The sequence below is a fragment of the Physeter macrocephalus genome, unplaced genomic scaffold (genome assembly GCF_002837175.3).
Source record: "Physeter macrocephalus isolate SW-GA unplaced genomic scaffold, ASM283717v5 random_1593, whole genome shotgun sequence".
NCBI lineage: Eukaryota > Metazoa > Chordata > Mammalia > Artiodactyla > Physeteridae > Physeter > Physeter macrocephalus.
The window spans coordinates 1-17,621 of record NW_021146637.1 but is presented as its reverse complement, the minus strand read 5'-3'; the positions used below and the strand labels follow the sequence as shown (position 1 = coordinate 17,621).

General features: G+C 51.1%; 1 protein-coding gene across 1 annotated transcript; it reads right to left on the bottom strand.

The window, feature by feature from the left end:
- Nucleotides 1-1,505: 1,505 nt before the first annotated feature.
- LOC114485443 (homeodomain-interacting protein kinase 2-like) lies at nt 1,506-10,104 on the bottom strand (the record flags this gene model as incomplete). The annotated part of the gene is made up of 4 exons (XM_028486885.2): nt 1,506-1,921; nt 2,746-3,183; nt 4,282-4,415; nt 9,550-10,104. Coding segments are annotated over 4 exons (1,169 nt in total), but the record flags the coding sequence as incomplete, so codon positions are not given.
- Between the last annotated feature and the right edge of the window lie 7,517 nt (nt 10,105-17,621).

Below are 17,621 nucleotides of genomic sequence, written 5' to 3'. Positions count from 1 at the left end.
ATGTATCAAAGGTGCAAAGAGGGCAAAGGGCAAATTTCCTTGGAAACTGAACTGCCCGTGGGAGTGTTTTCCAAAGTGCAGTACAGGACCACATGGTTACCCTCACAAATGTCCCTCCAGCCTCTGCCCCCCAGACTCCTCAAAAACCAAAAGCAAAGGCGTGCCTTGGGTAGGCCTGGGTAACTCGAGGAACGATTCAGCAGCAAATGACGGCTGATGGTTGTCTACAGAGGGAAGGACCCGGCAAAACGGTGAGAGCAAAACACATCTGGTGGAACCAGAGGAGAGGGGGCAGGGCTGCGAGAGTGAAGCGCGGGGCAGGGCTGCGAGAGTGACGCGCGGGGCGAGTCTGAGAACACGGGGCTGGGCCGGGTACCAGGCCTCCTCTCCATCCCGCTGACAGTGACCAGAAGGCTGTGCCAGGACTGGAGGCTGAAGGCGGTTCCTCTCCTTTGATGCTTCTACATCGGGAAGGAGGCAGCAAGGCCAACATTCCTACAACAGAGATGGGACCTGTGGTCCCAACGAATGGCAGAGCCCCCCCTCCCAACCCTGGGGACAGAACTGGGTGAGGGTACAGGGTGGGGAGTCTCTCTTGCTCTGTCTCCAAAATAAAAGTCATCCAAAGCCATCACCATCATCAGATTCCCCCACCACCATCCATCTCGCACATCTCTCTCCAGATCCACGGGCTCTCCTAGCCCCTGCCAGCTGCCTGACACCTCTCTGCTAGCAAACAGTCCAGGAAAGACAACAGGTATTAAAATAAAATAGAAATTCAACAAACAAAAAAAAAAAAAAAAAAAGAGGAAAGACCAGAATAAAATGTTGCAACAGCACAGAAGAAGGGCTGAGATGATGTGACTCGCCTCAGCCGGCTTCTTGGAGTACCGTGGAAGTAAACCCTCAACCGCGTCCCCGGTCGCTAAGGCACTAGGAGGGAAAGATGTAAAACCAAGTCTGCGAGAGCCGGCGGTGGTGCCGGGGACAGGAGCGCGGCACCGTGGGCACCCGCGCGTGCACCTGGACCACGGCGCGGGCCACGTGCCTAGGTGAGATCGCTCTTCTTGTGCAATTACATTGAGAAATAGTCTCTTGGTATCGTTGGGGGTGAACACAAAGTAGCACAGACAGGTGCAGACTGCGACATCTACCAGGGTGTCGGCGACGCCGCGGGCCCTACGCTACGTGACGAGGGATGGACTCAAAGAGAAAAGAAATCTTCAGAAAAGAAAAAAAAAATCATTAATGACATTTGAGGAATATCATTGCTTAGGGATTTATCCAGAGTGCTCAGAAAGAGAAAACGCGCCCTCCTCTCCCAGGGGTCCTCCTTCAGCCTGGCTGCCCCCATTGCTCCCAGCAAGTGCCATCTCTCTCCAGATCCACGGGCTCTCCTAGCCCCTGCCAGCTGCCTGACACCTCTCTGCTAGCAAACAGTCCAGGAAAGACAACAGGTATTAAAATAAAATAGAAATTCAACAAACAAAAAAAAAAAAAAAAAAAGAGGAAAGACCAGAATAAAATGTTGCAACAGCACAGAAGAAGGGCTGAGATGATGTGACTCGCCTCAGCCGGCTTCTTGGAGTACCGTGGAAGTAAACCCTCAACCGCGTCCCCGGTCGCTAAGGCACTAGGAGGGAAAGATGTAAAACCAAGTCTGCGAGAGCCGGCGGTGGTGCTGGGGACAGGAGCGCGGCACCGTGGGCACCCGCGCGTGCACCTGGACCACGGCGCGGGCCACGTGCCTAGGTGAGATCGCTCTTCTTGTGCAATTACATTGAGAAATAGTCTCTTGGTATCGTTGGGGGTGAACACAAAGTAGCACAGACAGGTGCAGACTGCGACATCTACCAGGGTGTCGGCGACGCCGCGGGCCCTACGCTACGTGACGAGGGATGGACTCAAAGAGAAAAGAAATCTTCAGAAAAGAAAAAAAAAATCATTAATGACATTTGAGGAATATCATTGCTTAGGGATTTATCCAGAGTGCTCAGAAAGAGAAAACGCGCCCTCCTCTCCCAGGGGTCCTCCTTCAGCCTGGCTGCCCCCATTGCTCCCAGCAAGTGCGCCAGATCGGGGCTTCCCCAACCCCGGACCCGCCCCCAGATACCAGCCTCCTCCGGCCACGGCCTGACCTTTCTAGACGGTTGCTGACCCTTTAGAGTTCTGGAAAAATCCCTAATTCTTACGTTCAATCATTAAAAATCTATTGGATTTTTAATCCAATAGATTAAAAATCATATCAGGTGTCCCTGACAGCAAATTCTTAAACGCCACTTGCTGCCATATGAAAATAATCTTTGAAAAATTCATAAAGTTCTTCAAACGCTGAGCGCCCCCCCCCCCCCCAATTTCTGGAATCTTCCGTGGCTCTCTTCTTCTTCCCCTTTCCAGTCTGGTGCAGAATGGGTTCGTAAGCTGTGGTTTTTTGTTACTGACGTTTTCTTTTTTTTTCTTTTTCTTTTTTAAAATAAAAAGCATAGATTTCCCTCCCTCCTTAAATCCCTTCCTTTTTAAAATGTTCTCTTCTCCGCTCTCAGTCCTCCTACTTCCTAGTTCAAGTTTCATTTGTGTCCCGTCCCTGCCCCCCTCCCCTGCCCCATTTGCATTGTTTCTGTGCGGCACCTTCAGTATAAAAGCCCAGCTCCCGCCTCGTCCCTCCTCCTCTCCCTCCTCCCCTCTGGCCATCCTCCCTCCCCTCCCCTCCCCTTCCAGTGTTTATATGTAAGGGTACTGGTTGACCTTGGCGGGGCTCAGTGGGTATCCAGTGTAGACGGTGGAGGCTGGAGAGGCGCTGATGTAGGTCTGGTGGGCGAACTGGGCTGGATACTGACTCGGGTGGATGGTGGGCGAGGGCAGGACCCGGGGGCCCATGCTCACGGGGACCTGGTGGACGATGCTGGCTGGGTAGGCGGTGTGCTGCACGGCGTGACGCGCCGAGCCTTGGGAGGCCACCAGGTGGGCCACGGTGCCAGTGGAGCCCAGGGCGGCGGGCGCCGTGTAGGTGTAGAGGTGGGGCTGGGCGGGGAGGTGGGCGGCGGCGGCCAGGTGCGGGTGCACGGTGCCGTGGCTGGGGCTGTTGTGTGGGAAGGAGTATGGCGCCTGGGCCATCGTGGGGGTGATGTAGGCCTGCTGCCGTCGGTGGCTCCCCGTGCGATCTGCGGTGATGTGCTGCTGAGCCTGGAGAGGGGAGAAACACGAGGAGAGGGCTGCGACGTCAGGGCTAGACACGCGCACGCATGCGCAGCGGCCGCGGGGGGGCGGGGGCGGGGGAGAGGAGGGAGAAGCGGAGAGTGGGGAGGAGAGCAAGGAGGAGAGGAGGGGTGGGGGGAAGGCGGAGGGAGAGGAGCGGCAGGCGTAACAGAAGACGCCTCCCTCGCGCGCCCGCAAAGTATCAATTAGCCCGGGCTGAGAAGGAAGGCCGTGCCCAGCCATGCTCCGGGCTGGGTGACACTCGGGGCCAGCTGCAAAGGGAACGGGAGCCAGTAGGTCCCCCAAGGGCATCCTGCAGCTGTGAAGTGTCAAAAGGAGCCCCTCTTTGACTGCAGACTGCTTTCTCTCTCACTGTGAAGTCCTGCTCCCTAAACTGCAGGCTCTCAGACACTTCGCTGTCTGAAGTCACAGGTACACATGAAGCAGCCCTCTCTCACCTGGAGAACCTAAGTCATGACACAGACGCGGCCTCGGTTTACAGCCCAGGGGCACCGCTTCCGATGAAGGGCTTCTCCACACAAACTCCCCCTTATCTCACCTCTTGAGCTTCTAAGGAAACAGGGCCCGGAGTGCACTTTGCAACCCAGACCTGAGCGACCCTCTACGCACAGGGTGAGCGCTGCCCGTGGAGACTCTGTCTTGTTTCCATCCCCCCCTGAATGTCACCCACCTTCACCGAATCCTCCGGCTCTTTTCCTGGGTTTGAGGTCCCTGTGGGAGGCCTCCTTCACTGTAATGACTCACTAGGCCCAGCATGGTCGGACTATGGGACCCAGACGCAGTGTTTTACCCTTTGCTGGGCTGAAATAGCAAGGCGAGGGCAAGCCTATTTTTAAGCTCTGGCACCACGTCACTAAGCACTTCGGAACGTCAGACGAGTCATTTTGCTTTGGGCCGGCTCTCTGTGAATCGGGGATCCGCCTTCCCCAAGGTGACCCACAGCAGAACGAGAACACCAGAGGTCACTCGGGGCGCCTCCTGCCGCCACGGGAGGGGCTGAGGCTCCAGGAGGTGGGCAAGGGTCCAGCCTGGCGCCCCTGGCGAGCGGCCGTCGGGTGGGCTTACCTGGCTGAGATTGAGAGGTCGCTGCTGCCGGTAGGCAGTGGCTCCAGATGAGCTCCCTGAAGAGTGACCGCTGGTGGAGGTCACGTTGCTGGAGGACTTGGACTTGTAGGAGGACGAGTGGTGACTGGTGGTGACTGTGTTGGGAGAAGGAAAAGGTCACAGGTCGGTCACAGGCCCTCAGCTGCCCGGAAGACCCCACTCCGTGGGGCACAACAGGGGTCTTCCGAGAACCCCTTCCCGAGACTGGGTGGTCGCCATTTGGCAGCATCGCCCCCAGACCCGGTGAGGAGGCCGACTCTGGGCTGGCACCTGGGCTGCGGCTTGGGCGCAGCACTGGTTGGGAGCAAACTCTGCTGGACTTTAGAATTACTATCTGGTGACACCGAAAAGCATAAGGAGAGTCTAAGAGACAGAAGGAGAGCTCTCTGCAGCTCCTCGTGTGCCAGCCAGGGGTGCAGCGGGGGGCCATCTGCCGAGATGCAGAGACACACTGACAGATGCAGCAGGGTACAGAAAACCGAGGCTCAAAGGAGGGACTACATGTCCCAGGGGGAAAAACAACCGGAATAAAATGAATAGGGTGAGGAGGTTTATACAAAAGAAACCATTCTAGTCAGTTTCGGTGCTGAGTGGTCTGTGAACACCAGCTCCTGGCGGAGTGGGGCTCGTGTCTCCAGAGGGCAAAGTCAGAGGACTGTACGCCCGGGTACAGGATGTGCGGGATCGAGTGCGACTATTCGCCTGCCTCTCAGTGTCTCTCTTGACGTCAGACATTTCTGTGCTGAAGCTCCGTCTAGATCAAGAGGAAGTGATCCACAGTGACTGCCAAGAAGACTCTGGCACAGGGAATCCAGACATCCGCCAAAACCTGCGTTGTCCTCCGCAGACTTCCCGACTCTAAAACCACTCACGTTTGAGGGAGCTGCCCAGAGTGGGGCGTTCAAGAGGAGACCCTGGTAGCTAAGGGAGAACCGGCAAGACGTACACAGGACCTCAGAGGCAGGTCTGTTTCTTGTGCTGTTCAGCAGAGAATTCAGAAGATTTACTGGGGCTGAGCATCGTTGGGAGACACAAAAGCCTAATATGGTATCAGTCAGATACCCTGAGGTCGCGAGTGTAAAATGGGCAAATCTGGCAGTTCCTGGGGGTGAAGGATGCTAAGAATTAGTGAAGCACACATAATAAGGATCAGGCCCTTGACATAACTGGGTTGGATCAATTCTATTACGAATCCCAGGGTGATGAGATCAAAGTCCAAGAGGAGACGCTTGAGGCTGGGGCCGGCAAGAGAGAATGCTGATAATTGTTGATGGAGGGAAAGCTGAAAAGTGAAGGCAAACCAGAAACCGGGGGACAGGAGACAGGGGAGCACAGTGAAGTCAAGAGGAGCCTTCTCCTCCCCGAGGCAACAGTCCCCCTCAAGTAAAGGGAGAGCTGCCTCACTGGGAAGGGGGCAGCACGTCCTTACAGAGACCCCAAATCCAACCGTGGTTTGGGGCCCAGTGGCCCTCCCATCCTACCCACTGAAGCGCACCCCAGTCGGGGGTGCCCAGGAATTCGTATTCTTCACAAGCTTCCCAGGAGAGCAGGAGCCAGCCAGGCCTTGGTGGGCACAGCTGACCTGCGTTGTGGAATCGGGGTCTGGTGCTCCGGCCAAGCTTGGTTAGACTCTCAAAGGCCCTCCAAAGCCTGGGGGGTGGAGGGCGGGGTTCCGGGGACCCACTGTAGGGTGAAGGATGCTAAGCTGCAAATGCTGCCTATCAGGAGAACTTTGTCTCCGTCGATCAGCCACGGTGCCACTGTGCAGGCATCCAACTCCTTCCCGCCCTGCAGCAGATCACCAGCTGTGTCTGCTGCCTGGGCCCAGCTGTGAATGGCACCTCTCTCCACCTATTTCAACTCTCTGGGCATTTTGTGGTAATTATATTTGAGGGAGAAACTCTGAGTGCAAGGGATCCATAGCGTGAGGCTGCAAGTGAAGAAATTAGAGGGCTTCAGATGAAATGGTGTCAAGAACCAGGCTACCGTCATCGCGGGGACAGGAAGTAGGGTCAAAGCTTGTCAGGTTGCCAGAGCAGGGGACCCCAAAATCAGGGAGGGGGTCCTGAAAGGGACCAAGAGACTAAAATAGTAATTTCCTTCTGCAGAGAAAGTGACCATGGAGTGGAGAAGGCAAGTGCTGAAGGTCAAGTTCCAGAGGCGTATTTCAGAGCTGGGAGGACAGTACAGAGCTCTCTGCTCGAGCCTTGCCTAGCTGCGCTCGTAGATCTGCTGCCCGGGAACAGCACGGGGTTCACGGATGGCCCCTGGTGGCCCTGTCTGTACAAGGCGGGTGGGAGAGTGCTTCAATCCTGGGTGAGCCCTGGAGGGACAGCCGTATGGCCGTGGTGGAGTTAGCTAACCTCTCTGTGCTTCCATTTTCTTAAACGGAAAACTGGGAAAGTAATGGTGACTACATGTAGTGTCGTTGTGGGAATTACGTGAGTTAATGAATGCAGAACGCTTAGTACCTGGCACGTGTTAAGCGCTTAAAGGTGTTAGCTGTATTAACTACGGTTGGTGACTTTATTAGCGCCCTGTCCCCTGGCCAAAGCGGACGCTCAAGAACAGGTGTCTGCCCCAAGCTGGGACCAGCAAGTTCAGTTCCCTGGGACTGGGAAACTGGGAGCCCGGGGCTCACTGGGTCAGGGTGAAGCTGTGTCCAGAGAGCAGGTGTCAGGCCCCCAGTGGCTCAGATCAAGGAGTTCTGGTTCCCGTCCTGCCTGGGACTTAGCTGTTGAACTTTCTCTCAGCCCTGCACCCTTCCAATACATTCCTTATTTGCCTTAAGGCAGCGCAGAGTTCACTCTGTTGCCTCCCAGAAGAACCTTAACTGACCCGAGAGACCCGAGGAGGCTACGTGAGAAATCGGATCCTTCCTGAGCTGAGACCCACAGAGGGGATTAGCACTGAGAGAAAATGGACCGCCACCTGCACAGCCTCCGTCCTGACCTGAGGGGGCTCAGGGAAGCCTGGCAGCCCAGCGGAGGTGGCTGAAACGCTTCTCACCTTGGCCGCAAATGGGCCAACGGGGCCCCAGGATGCTAAGGAAGCCTGCTTTGCTGGATTCCTCCAAGCCTAGGACAACTGAGCTAACGGAGGCTATCAGCGTTGAGAAGGACCACGTTCTGGGGGCAGACAGGCACCTGAATGAAGTTCCTTCCTGCCCCTTGCCTGTCACTAGAAAGACCGTGCAGCGTGTCCTCACAGGGGAGCATAAATCTCTCTTTACATTGGGAAACCATACCATGGGCTTCCCCAGAGACAGTGGCACTAGGTGCCTTAGAACCAGCAGCCTTACTGAGAATAACCTTCTTTTTTTTTTTTGGTTGAAAACATCCCTGAGAGATTCCCAGCCCTTCAGCTGTAGCAGTCCTTGTGGAAATGCAGCGGGGTGAGTGCTCAAAACCGCCACGGGCGGCCCACAGCTCGACGGCTGATGGTGGAAACGGGCAACGGAGCGTGACAGGCGTGACCTGTGGGCTCCACAGAGCTGCCTCCCCCCGCACCGTCGTGGTTCCCCACAGAAAACTGTTGCGTTATGTGGGGCAAAGCTGGCCCTCAGTCCCCTGACCTGTCTTAACTAGGGGGTTGGACTAGTCTTCAAATTTCAGTAGCTCTCAATTTTGTCACCTTGTGTCACCTTTGGCACCTGGTGCCAGCACCCAGGCCGACAAAGTTCCGAGCTGGAAGACATCTAGCCTGCGATGATCTGGCTGCTGCCTTGTGCATCCTCCACCGTATTCAAAATGCCAAGGGAAATTCAGCACCAGCTACCTTTCCCCCTACTTTATCAATTCCTAGAGGACCTGCGTAAGGTCTATCCTGAGCCGGTTCTCATAGACCATCATCCTGAAGTGTAAAGGGACCGATACTACTACAGAGCTCCCCTGAGGTGTCCTGGAACATGGGCATCCTCGATTTACAACACGCATCGTCTCCTCCTGTAGGTCTACAGTCTCTGATCTGAAATCCCTGGTGTCACTTTTTTTTTTTTTTTTTTTTTTTTTTTTGTGCCGCTCTGCGTGGCTTGTGGGATTTGAGTTCCCCGACCAGAGATCGAACCCGGGCCCTCGGCAGTGAGAGCGCAGAGTCCGAAGCACTGGACCGCCAGGGACTTCCCTGAAATCCCTGGGGTCAGACACTTTTGAAATCAAGAATTTCCGATTTTAGAAGGTCATGTGGTATATATTCAATATATTAGGTTACCCCCAGTGGAGCCCTGTGCACTACCACGTAATTAAAAAAAAGTGATTATTTCTGCCGGGACAGTTCACCAAGTGGCACAAATATGACTCTGACACAAACAGGAATATGACAAAGGGACTATAAATAGCCTCTGGTTAGTTCAGGTCAGGTTTTACCAACTGACTTTGCTGTAAACTTAAAAATCTGGTTTTTGGAGCTTTTTGGACTTTAGATTACAGATGAAAAGGAATACTTCCTTCTCTTCCTGTTCGGTAAAAGGGCTGGTCTTGAGGTTTTCAACAACGTAGCCTTGAGACCTTCACTGTCAATTAAGCAGGAGAGCCCTTCACACCAAGCTGTGTGCACTTAAGGCTGCGATCTTTATAACTGGGGTACGTGCGGGGCTACCTGAGGACTTGAGGGTGCACGGCAAGCAGAGGTTTGAGGGGTCAATGTCCAGAGTCTCACCTTTCAGATGTATCTTTTCCTAAACAGATGCACCGGCCCTGGGACCCACCGGTTCCCTTACTCGCCTTCTCTCTCACGTTCACCTTCTCCCATATTACAAAAGGAAGGCTTCCTGCTCACTCTCCTGAATGTTAAAACGGTGCATTGCCTCCAGGTGTGAGAACCCTAAGGGGCGCCCAAATGGGATAATTCCAGAACAAATGGCGCCTGAGGGACAGTCCCGTGAGAGCAAAGACAAGCCACTCTCAGTAGGAAACACCGAGGGCTGACCAGGCTTGTTTTCGCTCAGGCGACCAACTCTTTGCAAACTCCCTATACCCCATCCATCCATCCATTCATGAGATACAGTTTAGAAGTGAGGTGGCCATCACAGGGAGGACTTTTTCTGACAGATGTGAGGTCAGCTCTGGCCTCCTGGGCTGACAACAAGGAGTCTTCTCGAACAGGATCCTTGGGCGAGGATCCACTACCACCCGGGGCTTAGTAGCTCTCCCGTAACAAGATGGCGAGCAGCAGGGAGCCAGAAAACCAGCCTCCGGAGAGATGCTCCTGGCCGCCCCGGCCCCAGATTACCTGGCCCCAGGCTATCACACTCCACCAGCGCCTCGCTGGCCTGGGTTTTCAGGGGCGGCACGATGATGGTCCGGGGGTTCCCAGTGCAGTGCGACTCCAGGCTCCCCTTGGTGTCGAAGGCGGTGGCGCTGTGCCCGGAGCAGTGCTGCACGGCGTAGGGGCTGGTGATGCTGGAGGAGTCGGAGTAGGGAGAGTCGTGGACCGTGACACAGCTGATGACGTTTTTTCTCTGCTTGGACACAGGGCTGGAGACGGAAAGGGAGAAACCAAGACTGTGAGAGGCTGGGGAGGGAGACACCAAACTGACGGCGAAGAGCCTCTCTGTGCTCTGGGGCAGGGGCAGGCAGAGCCGGAGACGGGGGAGGAATGTGACTTCTGCTCTCCAGAACCCTAACGGGGAGGCAAAAGTGTCACCAGTCTGACCGGTGGGGGTGGGGGAATACGTAAGGACGGGAGAAGGGGCTGGAGGGGGGCCCACAGAAGCTTCTGGAAATGGGGGCGAGAGAAACTTCCGGGCAGGCCTGGGCTGTCCCCTGTGCAGCCGGGCTCGGCTGACTTACCGGGGAGGTGCGTGCAGCACAGAGCTGTGTGGCATGGCCCTCTGAGCCACCGGAAAGGGACACGAAAGCAAACAGAGAACCCAGCCAGACCCAGGCAACCTGAGGCCCAGGTGTAGGAGAAAAACACCGCCGGGAAGGGAACAACATAAGCTCGTGAGGCTCGGGACCTGGAAGACCCAGCCAATTTAAGCAGGAGGGAACAGGACATCCAAGAGGAACTGGGACGCAGTGAGAGGGGCGGGAGAGAGTGAGGCCCTGAGCACGCTGATCCCACACACAGCAGCGACCCAAGACCTCTGAGTCCCCTTCTCAGGAGAGGCCCGGCCCTCCTGCAGCTTCCCCTCTGCCTGGCCCACGATGGGGTGGGGGACTGGCACTGCGTCTGGGTGAGGGCAGAGATGCTGAGTCTGTGAGGGCGTGGCTCTGGATCCCTGGTCTTCATCCTATAGCTGAGACTTAATACACTGATACCAGGAGGTATCAGGAGGACCTGGCTTTGGATGGCTCTGGGCCAGCACCTTTTTTCCGGAGATACTTATGTTTGGTTTCTCTGGGAACCAATTCTGTCTGCCTCCAAGCTAGTGAGAGGCTGGTGGGATGACGAATATGGAATTTGTTGCTTATTGGGAAGGTTTTAAAAATGGATTTTCATCTATTTTTGTATATTGATCGTCTATTTTTAAGAAATATCGATTGCCTAAATAAGACGGTCAGTTTGCAACTACTTTGCTAAGAGAAGAAGCTGGTATTTATAGAGCACCGAATGCAGCCACAACACCCCCTCCAGGTGTCTTGCCCAAGGTCACACAGCCAGCCACAGGCCAGATTCCAAGATCAATCCTACCACCACTAAGGGCGGCAGAGAAATGAGGGAACTCGAGCCCCAGGAAGTGGGAGGACAGCAGGGCTGCTAGCCTACAAAAGGCTGAGGGGCTGGGAGTGAGCCCGCAGGAGGCCTGACTCCCTGCTCCCTGAACCCTGCCCTGCTGACATCCGGGCCAGATAATTCTTCTGGGGCTGCATATTCTGTCCTCCCCGGTTCAGGGCAGAAGGGTCCCTCCCTAACTGTGTCTGTGGATAAGGACACACGCCGGCAGACAGATGTCTAACTTCAGCATGTGCTGGTGGTGCAGCTGTTCAACCTCTGAGCGATTCAGTCTCCTAATCAGTAAGATGTATATTAATAGTACCTATGTCACAGGCTTGTTTTGAGAAGTGAGAAAATACATGCAAAGTGCTTTGGATGGTGCATGACACACAGTAAGTATACTATAAAAACTAGCTTCTAGATGAATGGATAAAGAAGATGTGGTACATATATATAATGGAATATTACTCAGCCATAAGAAGAAATGAAATTGGGTCACTTGTAGAGATGTGGATGGACCTAGAATCTGTCATACAAAGTAAGTCAGAAAGAGAAAAACAAATATCGTGTATTAACACATATATGTGGAATCTAGAAAAATGGTATAGATGAACCTATTTGCAGGGCAGGAATAGGAAGGCAGACGTAGGGAACAGACGTGTGGACACGGCAGGGAGGGGAGGGTGGGATGAACTGGGAGATTAGCTTTGACATAAATACACTACCATGTATAAAATAGATAGCTAGTGGGAACCTGCCGTATAGCACAGGGAACTCAGCCTGGTGCTCTGTGATGGCCTAGTTGGGTGGGATGGGGGCGGGGTAGGGGCGGGAGGGAGGTCCAAGAGGGAGGGGATGTATGTATGCATATGGCTGATTCACTTCGCTGTGTGGCAGAAACTAACACGACATTGTAAAGCAACTATACTCCAATTAAAAAAAAAAGCTAGCTTCTATCATGATTATCATTAGTGTTACTTCATTTAAAAACAGGTGAAAACAGGTTTGCAAAAAACATCTCTAGGCAAAATGAATTCTATGAAGGTACATACTTGCTGGAAAAGTTTCTAGTCTAGGACTAAACCAGAGATTGATATGAAAGAAGTTAAAACTCATCAGTTAGGTATCTTAGAGATCTATGCTAGGTGCTACAGGGAATTTCTGTATAAAGAAATATAATACATGTCTCCGCTCTTGGAGGAGATTAACATCTCAGTGGGGGACTGTGTAAAAACATGACAAGTTAAACAGTAAAAGCTTTAAAATAATCAGTTAAAGAGAAGGGATGTCATAAAGACTTCCACGATGAACTGTCAAATGAGCTGTGCAGATGATAATTAAGAACTCAAAAGAAGGTGAGGAATGAATTGATTGCATATATTTATAGTTCTTCATGCTAACTTTGATAAAATGGATATATCTTAATTAATAAAGAACTACACTTCCTACTTATAACAGTTTAAATGCAAAAAGCCCATATGCTTGTTGCTCAAACATAGTTTGAGGTAAACAGTTACCGTATGACCCAGCAATTCTGCTCTAGGTTAAGTACGAAAAGGAACCGAAAGCAGGAACTAACAGATGCTTGTATGCTAACGTTCACTGCAGCATTATTCACAATATCCAAAAGGTGGAAATAACCTCAGTGCCCATCAACTGATCAATGGATAAACAAAATGTGATATATCCACACAATGGAATATTATTCAGCTATAAAAACAAATAAAGTTCTGATACATGCTACCATATGGAAGACCTTGAAAACATTATGCTAAGTGAAATAAGCCAGACACAAAAGGACAGATACTGTGTGATTCCACTTATATGAGGTTCCTAGAATAGGCAAATTCATAGAGACAGACGTAGATTAGAGGTTACCAGGGGGTGAGGGAAGAGGAGTTTGGGGAGTTACTGCTTAACGGGTACAGAGTTTCTGTTTGAGGTGAATGAAAACTTTTGGAAATAGTGGTGATGGCTGCACACACTGTGAATGTATTTAATGTCACCGAACTGTACACTTAAAAATGGTTAAAATGGCAAATTTTATTATATATGTAGTACCACAACTTAAAAAATTAACGTAATAGGCCAAAAACCATTTAACAGTACACTTTAAATGGGTGAACTGTATGGCATGCAAATTCTATCTCAAGTCTTTAAAAGTCCATATGCTTATTCAGAAACAAGAAAGCAGGCTTCCCTGGTGGCGAACTGATTGAGAATCCACCTGCCAATGCAGGGGACATGGGTTCGAGCCCTGGTCCGGGAAGATCCCACATGCCGCAAAGCAGCTAAGCCCATGCGCCACAACTACTGAGACTGTGCTCTAGAGCCCGCGAGCCACAACTACTGAGACTGCATGCTGCAACTGCTGAAGCCCGTGGCTCTAGGGCCCACGAGCCACGATTACTAAGCCCGTGTGCCACAACTACTGAAGCCCGTGGCTCTAGGGACCGTGCGCCACAACTGCTGAGCCTACGTGCCACAACTACTGAAGCCCGCGTGCATAGAGCCCGTGCTCCGCAACAAGAAAAGCCACCACAATGAGGAGCCCGTGCACCACAAGGAAGAGCAGCCCCTGCTCTCCACAGTTAGAGAAAGACCGTGCGCAGCAACGAAGACCCAACACAGCCAAAAATAAATAAATAAATGAATGAATGAATGAATGAATGAAAGAATGAATGAATGAATGAATAAATAAAAAAAAATATATATATATATATATAAAAGGAAGCAAATGGGATCAGCGGGGAGGGGATGACTGAGATCTGGCAGAAGAACTAGAAAGTGGGGCGCCAGGGAAAGGTCCCCATGCCTGGAAAGTAGGGAGAAGGGACCCAAGGGCAGCAAGAGTTGTGGAAAGCTGTGGAACTGGGAGGAAGGAGAACCGCCTTAAAAAAACATAGACAGGTGAAACCTGCAGCTGCTTTCTGTGGGGGGCCGGGGCTGGTCTGCGAGCAGTCTGTTGTGTTGTGTAGTAAGTGGCTGTTAAAGGAATGCCCAGCCAGCCCTCCACCTCCACACCCCGCCCCGCCCCCAAGCACCATCACAAAACTCCCAGGACCAAGATCAGCGCCGGAGGCCATGAGCATGCAGCTCCAAGTGTCCTGCCCTTCACTCTCAGCTTCGGTCACAGCCAGTTCTGCCTGATTAAATGACACACACACACAGTGACTCATCTGGTCATCTCACAAAACGCAGAAATATTCTGGCAGGTGCATGGTCTGTGGGTGGCGGACCCCACGTGAAGCACAGAGGCTGGCTGCTCCCAAATGCGTCCTGGGAGCTCGTGCTCTAGTCCTGGCACTGCTGTCCATTTATTGGTGTGACCTCGGGCGGTGGCCTGGATATTGGGGTGACCCTGGATGTCCCTAACTAATAGCTCTAACCTGCTATGACATCCGTTGGGGAGAGTGGCCTTAAAGGAGCCATTGTGATGGTCCCTTAAAGATTTATTATTAAAGACACTTAAAATAGGATTTGCTTTACTCCTAATTTGGAGAGAAAATAAATCCTTTTAGTAAGTGTACCTTATATGTAGACCCAGACTCAGACAATTCCTGCTGACTATATATCCTCCTTAGGTTCTGAATAGTTTAGAAAATGAGCAAATTAAACACACACATACACGCCCCCCCACACCACTAAGTTTAGCCAAGCTGCAATAAAATTCAAGTTAGACATATTTGGAATTCTTCACCAATTTTAGAAATTGTGGAGAAGCTTCAGCTCAATACGAGTACTAATTCTCTGACAACTGGAATTATCTGAACATACAATGGGCCGCTTAATGAATCAGTGAGCTTCTTGTCACTGAAGGAAGGCTTTCTGGCAAAAATCTTGTAACAACTGACAGCTTGGTCTAGATGACCCCTCAGAATTGGGGGCCATCTCCCGACGGAAACGTTGAGGAATTCTGCATGTCAGTGTCTTGTCATCTGCACCAAGGAGTGTGGGAGAAAACCTCTCCGAACTCTTCATGGGTCCCATCTCTTTTTTCTGATCTGGCAGTCCCCATGCCCAAGGAGCAGAGAGGTACAACGCAGTCTAATGCTGATTTACCTACCTCTTTGGATTTACATGTGACAGGTTTGGAAAAGGTGAATTAATTTGATAGCTCTGTTTTTAATCTCTTCTATTGTTAGATATCTCTGTGCTCTACCTGATATACTATGCAGATTAGAGAACAAATGAGAAGCTGTTAAATGAGTCAGCTTAAAAAATGAGCACACGGGCTTCCCTGGTGGCGCCGCGGTTAAGAATCCACCTGACAATGCAGGGGATAGGGGTTCGAGCCCTGGTTCAGGAAGATTCCACATGCCGCGGACCAACTAAGCCCGTGCGCCACAACTACTCAGCTTACGCTCTAGAGCCCTGAGCCACAACTACTGAGCCCACGTGTCACAACTACCGAAGCCCGCGCGCCTAGGGCCCGTGCTCCACAATAAGAGAAGCCACCGCAATGAGAAGCCCGCGCACTGCAAGGAAGAGTAGCCCCAGCTCGCTGCAACTAGAGAAAGCCCATGCTCAGCAATGAAGACCCAACGCAGCCAAAAAAAAAAAAAAAAAAAAAAAAGCGAATCACTTAAAAACTATAAAAAAAAATGAGCACACATTTGACATTACTACTATGGGTTCTTTTGGCTCCTACGTGTCATTCTACTGGGCTTCATCCCACTGTAGTGTCTAATTATTATTGATAGCTTATCAATCCAATTATGAATTGGTTAATGGAAGTGAGAGACAGTGATAGGAGAAGAATGAGAGATACTTGCTTAAGTGGTCTCGACAGAACATCACTTCCGAATAAAAAACAAAGCTGCCAGAGTTCATGACTGCCTTGTGTTGTCATGGCAATAGATGATTTTCATCATTTTAAAATGATGAAAAGAAATAAGGAGCTAAGTAAAGAAATCAGTCCCAATGGAGAAAACACTGCTGGAAGATCAGACACAAATCTGTGACCCCTTCTCTGTAGGACCCTAACTGGAATGTGCTTCTGGTTTCCATTTGCCAATCACCGTCAATTCCATCCTCCAAGACCTGAGTCAAAACTCATCTCCACCAATGAAGATGGTGGAGATGCATGACTCATTTCATGCCTCTGATGCCATAATCAATGCTGTATGTGAAAAATACTGCTCTTCTGTTACTATGACATTGATTACTAAATACAGGAAACGTTTACTGAATGCACAACTACTGTTCAAAGTCCTCTGCAAGTTTTATCCCCTCTAATCCTCACAGCAAAACTAAGAGGTGAAGAATATTACAACTTTCATTTTAAGAACAACAAACTTCAGATGTGGAGAGCTTAGGTCACTTGGTTGTTCAAGGTCACACAGCTGGTTAGGGGCAAAGTCAGGTTGAAACCAAGAGCTAGAATTCTTCTTTTTCTTTTTGTGACTAAGTGTGGTCTTAGTTTATTTATTTTTAAAAATTTTATTTTATTGTGGTAAGAATATGCAACATGAGATCTACCTTCATAAAATTCTAAGTATACAATACAGTAGCGATGACTATAGCTGTGACCCTGTACAGCAGATCTATAGCGCTTATTCATCTCAACTGAAGTGTATGCCTGTTGATCAGTGACTCCCCATTTCCCCCTACCCAGTCCCTGGCAACCGAGATTCCACTCTTTGATTCTGTGAATTTGACTCTTTTAGATAGCTCATGTAAGAGGTTTTTTGCATACTGCACATTTTCTTCTCTTTAAGGCTGAACAGTATTCCACTGTATGCACATGCTACATTTTCTTTATCCATTCATCTGATGGACACTTAGGTTGTTTCCACATCTTGGCTATTGTGACTAATGCTGCAATCAACATGGGAGTGGCCATCTCTTTGAGGTCCTGATTTCCATTCTTTTGGATAAATACTCAGAAGTGGGACTGCTAGATCATATGGCAGCTCTATTTTTAATTTTTTTGAGGAACTTCCATACTGTTTTCCATAGCGGCTGCACCAATTTATATTCCCACCAACAGTGCACAAGAGTTCCAGCGTCTCCACACCCTCCTCGTCAACACTCGTTATCTTTTCTTTTTGATAACAGCCATCCCGACAGGTGTGAGGTGATATCTCATCTCATCATGGTTTTGGTTTGCATTTCCCTGATCACGAATAACGTTGAGCAGTTTTCATATGGCTGTTGGCCCCGTACATGTCTTCTTTTAAGAAACGTCGGTCCCAGTCCTTAGCCCACTTTTAAATTAGGTCGTTATTATTTTCGCTGTTGGGTTGTCCACATCCTGCACTCCCTTTTAATCACTAGCTACACAGCCCCCTCCCACCCACGAGACTGAGAACATAAGGCAACTGAGACTGCTCCTGCTGGTTCCACCAGGGGCACAGTTGGTGACGCTGGTCTCCTCCAAGCATGCATCATGGGGTTGTTCGCATGGACAGCTGTCCCAGCTGATGGAGGTGACAGCTGCCAACCCGGCCACCTGCACAAGTGTGTGCACGGCTCGCTATGCTGTTCCCACTCCCTCTCCACCCAGCTAGAAATAAAAACAAGGCCGACTGCTTTTAACCAGCCCTTCATGCGAAAAGAGGGGCCGGGCGACGATGCCACCAGGCCAGTGTGCTTCCGATGTTATCATGTGGCTTCCAATTTAAAGTCATTAGTGAGAACCA